This window comes from Hemiscyllium ocellatum, chromosome 36 (genome assembly GCF_020745735.1).
Source record: "Hemiscyllium ocellatum isolate sHemOce1 chromosome 36, sHemOce1.pat.X.cur, whole genome shotgun sequence".
Lineage (NCBI taxonomy): Eukaryota > Metazoa > Chordata > Chondrichthyes > Orectolobiformes > Hemiscylliidae > Hemiscyllium > Hemiscyllium ocellatum.
Window position 1 is genome coordinate 27,159,322 of NC_083436.1, and position 15,507 is coordinate 27,174,828.

The following is a 15,507-nucleotide window of genomic DNA, read 5'->3' on the forward strand; positions in this document are numbered from 1 at the left end:
GTTACCCACCCAGTTCCATTTCCCACCGACTAATGCACCTATAACACTACAGGCAATTTAGCATGGCCAATTCAGCTGACCCACACATCTTTGGACTGTGGGCGGAAACCAGAGCATCCGGAGAAAACTAATGCAGACAGTGAGAATGTGCAAACTCCACACAGACAGTCACCTGAGGCTGGAATTGAACCTGGGACCGTAGTGCTGTGAGGGAGCAGTGCTAGCCACTGAGCCACCATGGCACCTGTTATAAAGTTAAAGTACTCATTGCTAATCTTGAAGATAGCTGCTCATAACACTTTAGCAATTGCTGTGAGGTTTTCCCATCTCATGGTGGGAGCTTAAATCTGGCACAAATCAAGGGACTGTTTTGGTATGTAATAGCAGTTATGTCATTCAGGATACAATTTAATTGTAAGTATTCACAAACCTGGAAGTTGAAAATGTAGAAATATTTCTCACTTTCAATTTAAATATCCAAACCATGCAATAAATATTAATCATTGGATCACAGAGTCATACAGCAGGGAAACAGACCCTTAGGTCTAACCATTCCATACTGAACATAATCCCAAACTAAACTAGTCCCACCTGCCCATATCCCGCCAAACCTTTTCCTGTTCAGATATCCATCCAAATATTTTTTAAACATGGTAATTGTATCCACATCCACCATTTCCTCAGGAAGTTCATTCACATTTGAACCACTCTCAGCGCAAAACAAAATTGGCTCTCGTGTCTTTTTTGAAATCTCTCTCCACTCACCTTAAAAATGTGACCCCTAGTCTGGAAATTCCCTATCTTCGGGAAAGGAAAACTACGATCAACTCTATTGAAACCCCTCATTATTTTATAAACTTCTATCAGGTCACCTCACAATATCCGACGCTAAGATGAAGCCAAGAAATAAAAGTACATTAAAAAAATTTACAATGTGTTTTTTGCTATGGTTGTGGAACAATTTGATAAGCTGAAAGTCTAAAATTAACATGATAGGGCCACCTAAGGGTGTTGAGTAGTTATACTGAAATTATTATGCCGTGCCAAAACTTAATTAAACTTCATTCGGCAAGGTGTAGTGTCCTCAAGATATTTTGTTTTACAGCAGGGATAATAGTGTAGAATTGAGTTTTTTTTTGTCAAACTGCGATTTCCCGGAGAATTGTAGTCTCTGGGAAACATTACTGTGTATCCTTTGGTCAAGCATAGAATTGCTGACGCTAACATTTAGGTTTGTGTTGTTCTGTCAACGTGCAACTCCTGACGTTGCTGCCAGTTTTAGGGGCAGAATCATGGCAAACGTTGACCATTTCAATCTCACTGCTATCACCAGATCCCTGCCAATATTTCTGCCCTTTCCAAAATAACTGCTGAGGCATAAGCAGTGGAGATGGGTTAGCATCAAGAAATTGAGGTCAGTTGTAATTTCAGGACGAGGAATCTGTGGAAGCTTGGTGGGGCGACGAGTCTGTTCCTGTGCTGTGCTGTATTATATTGGATAATTCATCAAGTCTCACAGCAGAAAAGAAGGCTATTTCATCCATCGTGGCTGTGTTGGCTCTTTGAAAGAATAATCCATTCGTACTCTCCTTTTTCCATAAACCTGCAAACTTCTGTTTTCAAATATATTCATGTATTTGAAAGTTGAAATTTAATCAGCTTCTCCAAAATTGAACATCTAGTATCATTGTACAATTAGAATCGCATAGTCGAAACTACTTTATTTATTGATTGTTTTGTTTCTGTGCATCCCCTTCCATGTGGAATGCTTGGTCCTATCCATTGTGTTATGTATGTATTGGAATTGCAATTTTGTCACGGTCATTATTCTCTGCATTTTTAATTTATATGCCAACTAGTGTTATCTGTAATAAGAGCCTGTTTATTAAAAATGTTCAAAAGCAAATATTTGGCTGCTGCTTATGAGAAACTATGATTTGGAGGTGCCGTGTTGGACTGAGGTGTATAAAGTTAAAAATCACACAACACCAGGTTGTAGTCCAACAGGTTTAATTGGACGCACACTAGCTTTCGGAGCGACACTCCTTCATCAGGTGATAGTGGAGGGCTCAATTGTAACACAGAATTTATAGCAAAAATTTACAGTGTGATGTAACTGAAATTATACATTGAAAATTTGATTGTCTGTTAAGCTTTTCATTTGTTAGAATACAGTGATAGTTTCACTTCTTTCATGTGTAAATCACAAAACTTTTTTTAAAGTTGCATTCTCGGGTTAGATTAGATTAGATTAGATTACTTAGTGTGGAAACAGGCCCTTCGGCCCAACAAGTCCACACCGATCCACCGAAGTGCAACCCACCCATGTCCCTACGTTTACCCCTTACCTAACACTACGGGCAATTTAGCATGGCCAATTCACCTGACCCGCACATCTTTGGACTGTGGGAGGAAACCCACGCAGACACGGGGAGAACGTGCAAACTCCACACAGTCGCCTGAGTCGGGAATTGAACCCGGGTCTCGGACGCTGTGAGGCAGCAGTGCTAACCACTGTGCCGCCCACGCTGTTAACAATGGTGATAGCTAGACAATATGTTGAAGGTGTTGGCCCCCTGTGTTCTCTGTCCATGCCATGACGTTTAGATTGATTCTAATCTAAAAAGTGAGATAACAGAGTTCTACATGAATGCATGCAGTTTTTGAGCAAAGTGCAATGTAACTCTGCAAGTACAAATTCACCCCACAAAATAAGTGTGTGCATTTGGATCTTTGTCTGACTGTGTCTGTCTGGGATGGGGGTTGTGAGTGTGTGTGTGTGTGTGTGTGTGTGTGTGTGTGTGTGTGTGTGTGTGTGTGTGTGTGTGTGTGTGTGTAGTGAGTGCAGAGTGTCTTAAGTCTGTGAGGGGGTGCATGTGAGAATGTGGGAGTGTGTGTGTCTATAAGGGTCTGTGTAGGTGTCTGTGTGCGCATCTGTGTGTGTAGTGCAATGGTGATCACCTGTAATGTGACATGAACCCAAGGTCCCAGTTGAGGCCCTCCCTGTGGGTACTGAACTTAGCTATCGGCCTCTGCTTGGCCACTTTTCTCTGCTGCCTGTCCTGAAGTCCGCCTTGGAGGATGGTCACCCGAAGGTCCGAGGCTGAATGTCCTGGATCACTGAAGTGTTCCCCAACTGGGACGGAACCCTCCTGTCTGTTGATTGTTATGCTGTGCCCATTCATCCATTGTTGTAGCCTTTGCTCGGTTTCCCCAATGTACCATGCCTCCGGGCATCCTTGCTTGCAACGTATAAGATAGACAACATTGGCTGAACCACATGAGTACCTGCCATGTACAAGGTGGGAGGTGTTCCCATGCATAATAGTGATATCTATGTCCACAATCTGACACGTCTTGGCAGCGTCCACCGTGACAGGGTTGTATGGAGTTATCCTGAGAGCTGGGCAGTTTGCTACGAACAATGATCTGTTTGAGGTTTGGCAGTTGTTTAAAGGCAAGTAGTGGAGGTATGGAGAAGGTCTTGATGAGGTATTCGTCCTCATTGATGATGTCTTGCAGGTCACGAAGAACATGGCATAATTTTTCAGCTCCTGGGAAATACTGAACAATGAAGGGTACCCTGTCAATTGCAGCAGGTGTCTGTCTCCTGAGGAGGTCATTACGGTTCCTTGCTGTGGCATGTCTGAACTGGTGGTCGATGAGTTGAGCTTCGTACCCCGTTCTTGTGAGGGCATCCTTGAGTACTTCCAGGTGTCCGTCACGTTTCTCCTCATCTGAGCAGATCTGGTGTATGCGTAAGGCTTGTCCATAGGGAATGGCTGTTTTAATAAGTTTTGGGTGGGAACTGGAGAAGTGTAGCATTGTGAAGTTGTCTGTGGGTTTGCGGTAGAGTGTGGTGCTGAGATATCCGTCCTTGATGGAGATGCATGTGTCCAAGAATGAGACAGATAGTCAAGAGTATTCCATAGTGAGTTTGATGGTGGGATGAAACTTGTTGATGTCACTGTGTAGTTTTATCAGTGACTCCTCGCTATGGGTCCAGAGGAAGAAAATGTCATCAATGTACCTGGTGTACAATGTTGGTTGGAGATCCTGCATAGAGAAGAAGACTTGTTCGAACCTGTACATAAAAATGTTGGCATATTGGGATGAAAATTTGGTCCCCATGGCTGTTCCGTGTGTCTGGATGAAGAATTGGTTGTCAAAGGTGAAGACATTGTGATCGAGGATAAAGCGGATGAGCTGTAGGATGGTGTTTGGAGATTGGCAGATGTTGGTGTTGAGTACTGAGGCTGCTGCCACAATGCCATCATTGTGGGAGATGCTGGTGTAGAGTGCGGAAACGTCTATTGTGATGAGGAATGTTCCTGGTTTGACTGGTCCATGGGTGCTGAGTTTCTGTAAGAAATCCGTAGTGTTGCGACAGAAGCTGGAGATCCTCTGTACAATAGGTTTCAAGATGCCTTCCACATAGCCGGAGAGATTCTCACATAGGGTCCCACTGTCCGACACGATGGGACGTCCCGGTGTGTTGGCTTTGTGTACCTTTGGACGGCAGTAGAAGTCGCCTTCTTGAGAAGTACGTGGGATGAGGGCGCGTAGGGAACTCTGAAGGACTGGATCCAAAGTTCTGATCAGCGTGTTTAATTCTCGGGTGTGTTGTTTGGTCGGATCAGCTGGTAGCTGCCTGTAGGATTCCTGGTTATTCAGTTGTCGGTACGTTTCCTTGCAGTAATCTGTTCTATTCTGAATGACAATGGCTCCTCCTTTATCTGCTGGTTTGATGACAATGTTATGAATGCCAACCAGGCTCTCAAAACCATTGCGTTGTGAACGGGTGATGTTTTGCTCTGCCTTGTGGGTATGGCTGATGAATCTGACATTTATATATTTCCTGACCATTTGAGCATACATGTCAAGCCCAGGGCAGCGGCCCTCCAGTGGACACAGACACGCCCACAGACACCCACACATACCCTTATAGACACACACACATTCCCACACTCACACATGCACCCCCTCACACACTTAAGACACTCTGCACTCACTACACTCACTCACACTCACATTCACACTCTCTCTCACACGCGCGCGCACACACACACACACACACACACACACACACACACACACACACACACACACTCTCTCTTACAACCCCCATCCCAGACAGACACACACACACAGACCAAGACCCACATGCACACATATTTTGTGGGGTGAATTTGTACTTGCAGAGTTACATTGTACTTTGCTCAAAAACTGCATGCATTCGTGTAGAACTCTGTTTTCTCACTTTTTAGATTAGAATCAATCTAAACATCATGGCATAGACAAAGGACACATTCAACATATTGTCTAGCTATCACCATTGTTAATGGCTAACCAGAGAATGCAATTTTCAAAAAGGTTTTGTGATTTACACATGAAAGAAGTGAAACTATCACTGTATTCTAACAGATGAAAGGCTTAACAGACAATCGATTTTTCAATGTATAATTTCAGTTACATCACACTGTAAATTTTAGCTATAAATTCTGTTACGATTGAGCCCTCTACTATCACCTGATGAAGGAGCGTCGCTCCGAAAGCTAGTGTGCTTCCAATTAAACCTGTTGGACTATAACCTGGTGTTGCGTGATTTTTAACTATGTGAAGCTGGGTATTGCTGTCAGGTGCTAGACATCTCTGACAGTGCTAAAGTAGCATGAGATAACTGGAAGATAGTGGTATACCTTCCTTTCATGGCTTTATCTGTTTGACAGCCACAACTCGAATTTAAAGCCATGTTAGTCATTTATTTAATCTATTCATTTTATTAAGATCAGAAGAAGTCCACCTGTAGTAACCACACAGTTGTAAAGATTTCGAGATTTTTTTTGTTAATTGGATTAGTGATTATTGCAATAACCTTTAGGAATGGGGAAAATTACTGTAATGTGTAAGTTTCTGCCTTAACTGGTTTTATTTTTGTGGTATTTGGTAGAATCGTGTTAAGTGGCAATATTTGACTAAAATTGGGCACTAACTAAGCTATGCTTTAATTTTATTGGACAGTTCGGGCCTTGTTTGAGAGGGAAGTAATAGAAAGTGGAAGACAAAAATATACTGCTTTAAAACGTTTAGAGCAAATTAAGTGGTTTGAGTGCCTTCAGCATTTTCTTTCTCTCTCTCTCTCACACACGTGGTAGTCACTGAAGCAGAGTGCCCAACAGATTATGCTGCGACTCTTCCCACTCTCTCCCGGACAACAAATTTGATTTATTCATGATTTTCCAGTAATATGCATATGGCTTAAAACAAAACCGCCGGCACAGTAGAGTTTGTGCTTAGAAGAATTCCTACAAATTGTAATACGATGGCTGATCTCTCTTCTCTCTCAGTCAACCTGCAGTGCCATATTTCATCCCCCAGAATTGCGGACTAACGTGGTTGGACGCTGACAGGATGCTTGGGAGGAGTTTGTACTGATGCAGCCTGCACATATGACAGCAGCAGCAGCAGCAGCAGGCATCGTCACAGTGTTTAGCCCCTCTGCTTCACCAAGGCTCCCACAGGCTGCTATTGCAGCAGTGCACTTCACCCAAGTGCTGCTCAGGCGAGCTCCGCTTATCCTCAGCAAAACCGATTTGGAGACCCTACAGCAGCAGATTCTGTACGGGGGAGTTTTGCTTTGGCTGAAAGATTTACCTTTTTTATGTGTGTGTGCGCTTTCGTATCGCAGAAGTGATCCGGTAACTGTGACAAGCCCATGTTCCTCTGCAATAGAACACCTTCTTCTTATTTTGCTTGAATTTCTTTTTTTAAAACAAAACTCGTTTTGGTAGGAGCTATTTTGTTTTCTCTTGCCACCTCTTTTTTTTTGCACTCCTCTCTCCTTTTTATTTCATTTTCTGTAAAGCTGTGTGGCATCCACTAAACTACATTATGCTGTATTGCAACCCCTTCGCCTACCTCCACCCCAGCCAGGCAGTGGGAGCATGGATGCTGCTGTTGTGATGACCTCTTCTGCTTCTTTTAGTCCACTGCGGATCGGCATGCCGACTAATCCTGCTGTCAATGGGCGAGGACATTGATACACGCAAAATCAACAACAGCTTCCTCCGTGATCATAACTATGTGACAGAAGGTATTGTGTCAATAAATAAATAAATACTAACCCATCTCAACTTGAGTAATTTAGAATGCATTTAAATCCTTGCTGGAATCTTAGGTGGGGTGGGGGACATTGGTGCGGAACAGTGAAGTCATGCCTCGAATACCTTATCAGGTCAGGAATGAATCAGCAGTTTTTCTTCCCGTACCTTCCCCCCCCCCCCCCCCGAAGTGTGAAGGTTTTACACTTGTGTGAGCTCTGTCTGTGAAGGAAAAGCACCCTTTTTTAAAAAAAAACTAACAGGGAGCATTAACTGAAACAGGAGGATGCTGGTATAGATAAAACGTTCTGAAATGTGGTCGCATCCTTTTTATTCTGCAAGAAAATGATCTGTCAGCAGGGCCCATTTCTGCAAAATGCAAATTTGAAACGTGTTAGACATTTCGTTTTCTTGATCAAACAGATGTCTAAGTGCCAGTCCAGGTGAAAGATTTTCTGTCACATTTAAATTCTCCTCTTGGTTGGTTCTGCAGGCAGAAAGAGGCCTGGCTGTGATAGAACATGACAAGTGTTCATAGAGATCTTGAAGACTGCAGTATTCAGGTGCATGACTTTTTTTTTGTGTGGTGCTATCCAAAAAAATGACATGAGGTCTTGAAACGTAAAATCGTTACTTTACAGTGTGGCTTGAAGGCTGGTTCTTGCACAGTCAAAAAAAAACTTTTTTTCCTGATTCGGTGAAAATATATTGCAAATGTGCCTCTGCGTTATAATCTTGTGCTGAAATGAGCCAAAAGGCAGTAGTGCAGTGTGTATGATGGAGTTCCAATTGTGTTTTTTGAATAGTGGGCACATTTTCACACGTGGAGAGTTTGGATTTCTGCTGTGCTGTTTTGGAGGCGTGAAGTCTTCAGGTGCTCATTGGAACAGAAGTGAAGGGAGATTGAAGCTTCCCATTCACACTCCACCCTCCCATCTGCCTCAGATAGCCTGCCAACCTTCTCCCAGTAGCCAATCTGAGAGAAGTACGGATTGAGAATTTAAGCAGGAAGTCATCTACTTGAGCCTGCTAAGGCACAATACAGTCTGTGGTGTGCAGGAAAGATTAAAATGCTGTGGAAGATGATTTAATGAAGTGAATAACTGGGCCCTCTGCCTGCCCATCAGAAAGACATTTTAAGTGTCGATTTGGGAGCGAGGGTTACAGTCCAAGTCTTATAGAACTGCAACCATCATTAATTTCGGCTCTCAGTTCTGGGTTTTAACCGCTGTTTTGCAGTCTTTTATTTTTGTTAGTAAACAAGGTTTTTCATGGAATTTCTCATTTTTAGAGGTTTTTGTTTGTTTGCTCAGAATTTGAAGCAGTTGTTTGTGTACTCTGTGCTTCCTGCTACTGCATTGCAGTGACAGGAAGGGTCAAAGACACTTAAATACTGCTTTATGTAGTCAGACACATTGTGGCCGGGCATGCTAGCAACTGTGGCTCCAGGTTATCAAGTTATTCAGAGCGAATGGATTCAAATAACAGTTGCAACACAAGTGCCTAATCTGGGATTATTTTTATTGGGGAAATTAGTTTGCAACATGAAAGTATGCCCTTTTAATCATGCCTTTATCCAAGTATAAGTCTCAGAAGGGGATATTGGAATGGATGGGCAAGAAGTGCTTTAATGGACAGGGCAAGAGACAGAGAGAGAGAGAGACCGATGGATCATCAACAGTAAGTTTAGAGTACACGGAGGTTGTATAGTAGGCTATAGTCGAAGGGTAGAGAATCTGAGGGGTGGGATAGGTAGAGGTGGGATTTATAGTGAAATCAGTTGAGCATGAACAGTTTTGACACCCCCAGTTAGTCTAAGAGTGCCATATCTAAATCAACCTTCCATGCAACATAAATATGAAGCAGGTAATTCTTTTTAATTTGGACTGAAATACTTTCAATTTCCACTTCTGATTTTAAGGAACAGTTAAAAAGTGGCAGATTGAGTACAACGTGGGAAAGTATGAGACAATGCATTTTGGTAGAAAGAGTAGAAGCATTGCAGGTTCAGTCAGTAGTTAGGAAGGCAAATGCATTTATTTTGAGAGGACTTGAATATAAAAGCATGGTTGTACCTCTGAGGCTCTATAAGGCTCTGGTCAGATCAGATATAGAACTTTGAGCCCCTTATCACAGGAAGGATGTACTGGCCCTGGAGCATGTTCAGAAGAGGTTCACAAGAATGGTCCCAGGAATGGAAAGCTTAACATATAAGGAATGTTTTTGACGACTCTGGGTCTATATTCAGTGGAGTTTACAGCAATGAGCGGGGATTTAATTAAAACTTGCAGAATACCGAATGGCCTGGACAGAGTAGATGTTGGCAAGGCAGTTCCATTGGTAGGAGAGATGAGGACCTGAGGCCACAGCCTTAGAGTAAAGGGAAGACCTTTCAGAGCGGAGATGATGAGAAACTTCTTCAGCCAGAGAGTGGGAAATCTATGGAATTCACTGCCACAAAAGACTGTGAAGGCCAGGTCATTGAGTGTATTTAAGAGAGAGATAGGTTCTTGAGTATCAAGGGTGATTGTGAGAAAGTGGGAGAATGGAGTTGAGAAACGTAGCAGCCATGATTGAATGGCAGAGCCCACTCAATAGGTTGAATGTCCTAATTTCTGCTCCTATATCTTATGGTGTTATAAAATTACTTTGTGAATAAATACTTAAACATGTATCCTTTGGTAATATTTGTTTGAAGTGTTCAAGAACTATTGTATGACATTGCTTTATCATAGGAATACAGATGGAACATTGATATAAATTTGAGCAATGTTGTGTATTTGACTTTGTCAATGGCAGAGTGTTTTAGGTGCTGAAGAAGCCTGTCACTCCAGATACTGCCAATTTTACAGCAGCGAATGGAGTCCCTAACCAAAGATTGTGAATTGGTATTTAGATTCCTTTCCATCATCAGATATGAAACACTTGTTTTTGGACTGTTTGAGTTGTGATTCTCTTATGTATTTGCAATCATATATTTTTGAAAAAAAATTCTGTCATTTTTCTTTTAATGGATAGTAAAGCATCCATAAAGTAGCTGAGTTAATGTTCAGTGTTCCGAACCTGAAGTAGACTACCCTTGCTGAAAGTGAGGGTCATTGCAGCTTGTCTGTTGTTAAAGTAAATGATGCCCTGTCCCTCATCAAGTCATGGTCATCCAAATAAAGCATTGTGTTGAGAATTATTCTGCTGTTCTGCTACTGACTTCTTAGCTGGCTTTTCATTCTAAAATACAAGCAAATGCATGGTCCTTGTGATGACAGGGGATATTTGGTTTATAGCCCTTTACAAATTGCAGTGTTGGGTCACGAACAGCGCTCAGTGCATTAATGTGATGTTTCCAATTCAATACCAGAGTTATTGGTTTCAGGATTCGTATAGAAGTAATCTCAATTTCCAGCCTTAGATGCTGTAAATGGAGTGTATTCATCTGATAAAAATGGATGTCTTGGGATTAGATTCCATAATGAATTCCTGTGGCGCACAAACCATTGTAGACCCTGCCCCATTGTTGACCAGTTTTGCTGAATTATTAATTTGCCACCAACCATTGAATTTAACTCTGTCTTTTAAATAGGCCTAGTGATGTATTTTTTCGATAGAACTGACTACTTGATGCCACAACAGTTGGGTGTAAGGTTGAAATAACCTCTCCTACAATTTTAGCCAATTCATGCAGATTGATTTGTGTAAAATAATTCTAATATTTCTACACTGATATTTTTTCCAATTAGATGTACCCTACACAATATCACATGTAAACCATATTATAGTTTTCTCAGCTTTTGTTTGAGCAGTTACTTTAAGTAAGTTTTTTTGCTGTTGAACATAGACTAGGACAAGAGCCTGGGAATATTCTCAGTCATTGGTAGTTTTGATGTCGAACTTGACTTCACTATTTCAATGGAAATTTGTCAGTGGATTGAAATAAAGTTAGGGAACATCTCCTGGACACCTGCACCAATCTACCACACTGCCCCGTGGCCCAACATTTCAACTCCCCCTCCCACTCTGCCGAGGATATGGAGGTCCTGGGCTTCCTTCGCTGCCGCTCCCTCACCACCAGACGCCTAGAGGAAGAACGCAGCACGGTGGCACAGTGGTTAGCACTGCTGCCTCACAGCGCCAGGGACCTGGGTTCAATTCCCGCCTCAGGCGACTGACTGTGTGGAGTTTGCACATTCTCCCCGTGTCTGTGTGGGTTTCCTCCGGGTGCTTCAGTTTCCTCCCACAGTCCAAAGATGTGCGGGTCAGGTGAATTGGCCATGCTAAATTGCCCGTAGTGTTAGGTAAAGGGTATATGTGTGGGTGGGTTGCGCTTCGGCGGGTCGGTGTGGACTTGTGGGGCCGAAGGGCCTGTTTCCACACTAAGTAATCTAATCTTAAAAAAAAACGCGTCCTCTTCCGCCTTGGAACACTTCAACCCCAGGGCATCAATGTGGACTTCAACAATTTCCTCATTTCCCCTTCCCCACCTCATCCTTGTTCCTAACTTCCGGCTCAGCACTGTCCCCATGACTTGTCCGGACTTGCCCTACCTGCCTGTCTCCTTTTCCACCTATCCACTCCACCCTCTCCTCCCTGACCTATCACCTTCATCCCCTCCCCCACTCACCCATTGTGCTCTATGCTGCTTTCTCCCCACCCCCACCCTCCTCTAGCTTATCTCTCCACGCTTCAGGCTCACTGCCTTTATTCCCGATGAAGGGCTTTTGCCCGAAACGTCGATTTCGCTGCACTTTGGATGCTGCCTGAACCGCTGTTCTCTTCCAGCATCACTAATCCAGAATCTGGTTTCCAGCATCTGCAGTCATTGTTTTTACCACCTTAAAAGGATAACTGTCACAACTTAGTGTAAAATTGTTTGTTTTTTTTTGTTTGGTTGATAGACTTTATTCAGAAATAATTTGCTGCCATAATCTGGCATGGTTTCATTAAAATTCTTCAGTGTGATGTGTTGGTTTTCTTAATGGTCTGTACATTTGATGTGGCATTTGAGTCATAATGCATGGTCTGTCCAGCCGATCAATCTCAATCATTGATGCAGTTAAAGTAATTTAATTGTTTCTTGGGAAGGGAAGGAAAAACTCAACCAGTGTTTCTTGTTGCTCTTGACGGAAAGGAAACTCGAGAATAGAATTTACCTTGGGTTTGGTGGTTTCGATCTCTGAGAAAGCTGCCTACTTTGAGCGGGATGGAGAAAAGTGTTCCTATTTCCTGAGTACAGTGATGGCTGGTTGGTTCCAGTTCTGCTATTGGCTGAAATGTTGTTTTTAAATGTACCTGCCTGAAGCAGTTCTTATGTAAACTTGAAAAGTACAAAATTCTCCAAGTTAAGCAATCTCAATTTTTAATACAATGTTCAGCATTTGAACAATTCAAGCAAGGGACCTTGGGCAACCATTGAGAATGCAATGTGATGGCTGGATTTTACTTCTCTTCTATTTTCCTATTCTCTTCACTTACTCTGATCACAATGCCACCACCAACCATCTACAGCTATGAACAGAATCATGGGCTGCCAGTTGATAATCTAGGAACAGGCAAGGTCATTTAATCCTTTCTTTATTCTGCCATTCAATGAGATTGTGGCTAATCTGCGGCCTAACTCCTTATACCCAATATCATTTTAATACTGTTGTGATTCCCAAGGTGGTAGTAACACTGGACATGTCAAATCCAGAGTGAGACCTGGCTTCACAGACGACAGCATTTATTTTGCCATTTGTTTGTCATGGTGGTCTGTCGCTGAACATATTCACAAGAAGCTGTGATAGTACTTCAAACAGAATAGCTAAAGTTTATAGCGCAAAATAAAGAAAAATAGGAAATATGTTGCACTGTAAAGGAACTTGTCAAAGTTAGAAAGGTCAGATGTAAAAATTCAACTCCTTTTACTTTCAACAGCAACCTCCTGAAAACGGAAATTTCTGTGAAGCACCTGATTCTGTTCAGATGGGGTTTAAATGTGGGCAAGCTAGACGACACGCATTTTGTGGAAAGATCAAAAGGCAGATTAATATTTCAATGGAGAGAGACTCCAATAGAGTAGAGTGTGGAGGATGTTCTTGTGCATTAAACACAAACAAAACAAAGTTAGTATACAGGTGTAGCAGGTTATTAAGAAGGCAAATGGAACTTTGGCCTTTATTTCTAGATGGTGTTTAAAGAGAAGGAAGTCTTGTACAACTGTGTAGGGTGTTGGTGAGGCCACACCTGAAATACAGTGTACAGTTTTGGAGCTCTGTCTTTTCCTAAAAAAAAACAAAGGATATACAGAGGATTATCCATAGGATAGAGGCAGGGAGTACTTCATTTGGTTATTCGACTTTCAGATAATCGAATTCCAGATAACATAGTTTAGCCAAGCATCGAGATCTTGCCCGATAATTCAATGCCAGATAATTGAGGTTCCTCTTTACAGGCAATGGAGGACTTTCAAAAGAGATTCAAAAAGATGATTTCTGATGTGAGAAGTCAGCCCCTCCTCTCAGGAATCAGCTTTGTGAATCTCTTTTGAAAGTCCTGTTAGGCCTTTATTCATTAAACTTTAGAAGTATTAAAGGTGACCTGTCTGAAATGTCTAAGATTCTGAAGGGGCTTGACAGGCTGGATGTTGGAAGAATGTGCCCACTAGAGGGAGAGGCTCAAATTAGGGGACATGTCGCAGAATGACAGAAAGCTGTGATGAAAAAGAAACTATTCTGAGGGGTTAGTGAATGCATGGAATTCTCTACTTACATGAACGAGGCTAGAACACGGAAAGCATTTTAGTAGAAGGTAGGCAGATTTCTGAAATATCAGAAAGCTGATGGGTGTGCTGAGCTGGTAAGAAAGAGGAGTTGATACCTGAGACAGATCAGCTGTGATTTTGTTGGAAGATGGGGCAGGCTTGAAGGACAAATGGCCTATTTTTTTGGTTAGCACAACTGTGTAGCATCTTAGCCATTTTTTGCATTTGCTGGAGCCTATTTTCTTCTGTTAATGTCGCTTCCTGGGATTCTTAAACTGCTCACACAGCTCACTTATTTCTTAATTTTGGTTCTTTAAACACTTCATCCAGAGCCTTTTGTTTCTGGAACATTTCTCTTCCAGATATTTTTCAGTCCCAACTGTTCAGTGACTGCAAGCTAGTTGTCCCTCTGGTAGTGACCAGTTCTTGAAGGTTGTCAAACCTGCATACTGCACCAGTGCTCCTCGATGTTTCTGACTTTTATCAGACTCCTGTCATGGACAGCAGCACTCCTGTATTTTTCTGTCCGTTTTTCTCATGCTGTGAATTGTTCACCTCGGGTGTAACCACCATAATGTATGTAAGCAAGCTACACATGATGTCATCACTCTAAGAACAAATCTAAAATAAAACTATTGCTAAAACTATTAGGATTGGCACACTGGAAACCAAGGTCCCCTCTTCCCAGTTTTGTCACAAAGGTTAAGAAGTACACACATTTGCCTGATTTATCTGATTTGCAACTAAGGTTGACAGAAATCGTGGTCTACCTTTCTGTACTTACAATGGAATTACTATTTATTCCAAGTAATTAGGTTCGAGGTACAGTGACAAACCTTGGCAGGTAAGACTAGAAATTAATCTCATTGCCTTAAAAACATTTAGAGAAAAACATGTGGATGGAGGAAAATTGGTAAACCAGCTCATGAGTCTTGGTTCACAAGATCTGTTGAGTTGGTTGTTGCTGATCAGTGAGTTTCTTGGCTTTCTTCTTCAGAATCCTTCTGCTCATTTGCAAGGGACACAGAATGACTGATTAACTCAAAATATCTCTGACATATCAATTTAGAAATCACCATTTACAACAACTGCTGAGAGAAAGACAAGTTGATTTTCCTCAGGATTAAAGTTGGTTTTGACTGCAGTGAACAGAGAGTCAGCTCCTGAACTGGTGGAGATCTGATCATTTCTCTTTCCGTTGTGTTGCCAGACCCAAGATGTTCAGTTACCTGAGAGTTGATAACTAGGTTGTTGGCATGCAAAAGGCCCCTGCCTTTGATAACTGGTCACTAGTCAGTAGACCAGTTGATCTCTTGTTGCCAGCCAGAGACCCATCTGAATACAGGATCCCTTGGTGCCAGATAACTGCAACCTAATTTTCAATAGCTGCTTGTTAAGCAGTTTGTTTATACAATGACTACCATGAGTGTTGCTTTTTGAAAACCTGCAGGGATTCTTGGTTTCGAAATAGTGCTTTGTCATTTCAGTTCACAATTTCAAAAGTCATAAAAATAAAAAGATATGGTCTGTACCTTTAGTATTGTATATTTTGCCCCTCCTTAATACACACAATCATACATAATGTAAAAACAGAAAATGCTGTAGCAACTCAGCTGACCTGGCTGCATCTGTGGAGAGAGAAGCGGAGTTAATTTTTTCAGTTCTGAAGAAAAG

General features: G+C 42.1%; 1 protein-coding gene across 2 annotated transcripts in view; it reads left to right on the top strand.

Annotated features, from left to right (window-relative positions):
* The window catches only part of LOC132833453 (serine/threonine-protein phosphatase 2A 55 kDa regulatory subunit B gamma isoform), a 350,182-nt gene that overhangs the window by 119,211 nt on the left and 215,464 nt on the right, over positions 1-15,507 (top strand). The window contains exon 1 of one of the 2 annotated variants that reach the window (XM_060851762.1): positions 7,024-7,093. The exons of the other annotated variant lie outside the window; for it this stretch is intronic. Within the exon in view, the coding sequence (XP_060707745.1) occupies positions 7,024-7,093 (70 nt within the window). Of the gene's footprint in view, positions 1-7,023; positions 7,094-15,507 lie in introns of those variants that run through there. 2 annotated transcript variants of the gene reach the window in all.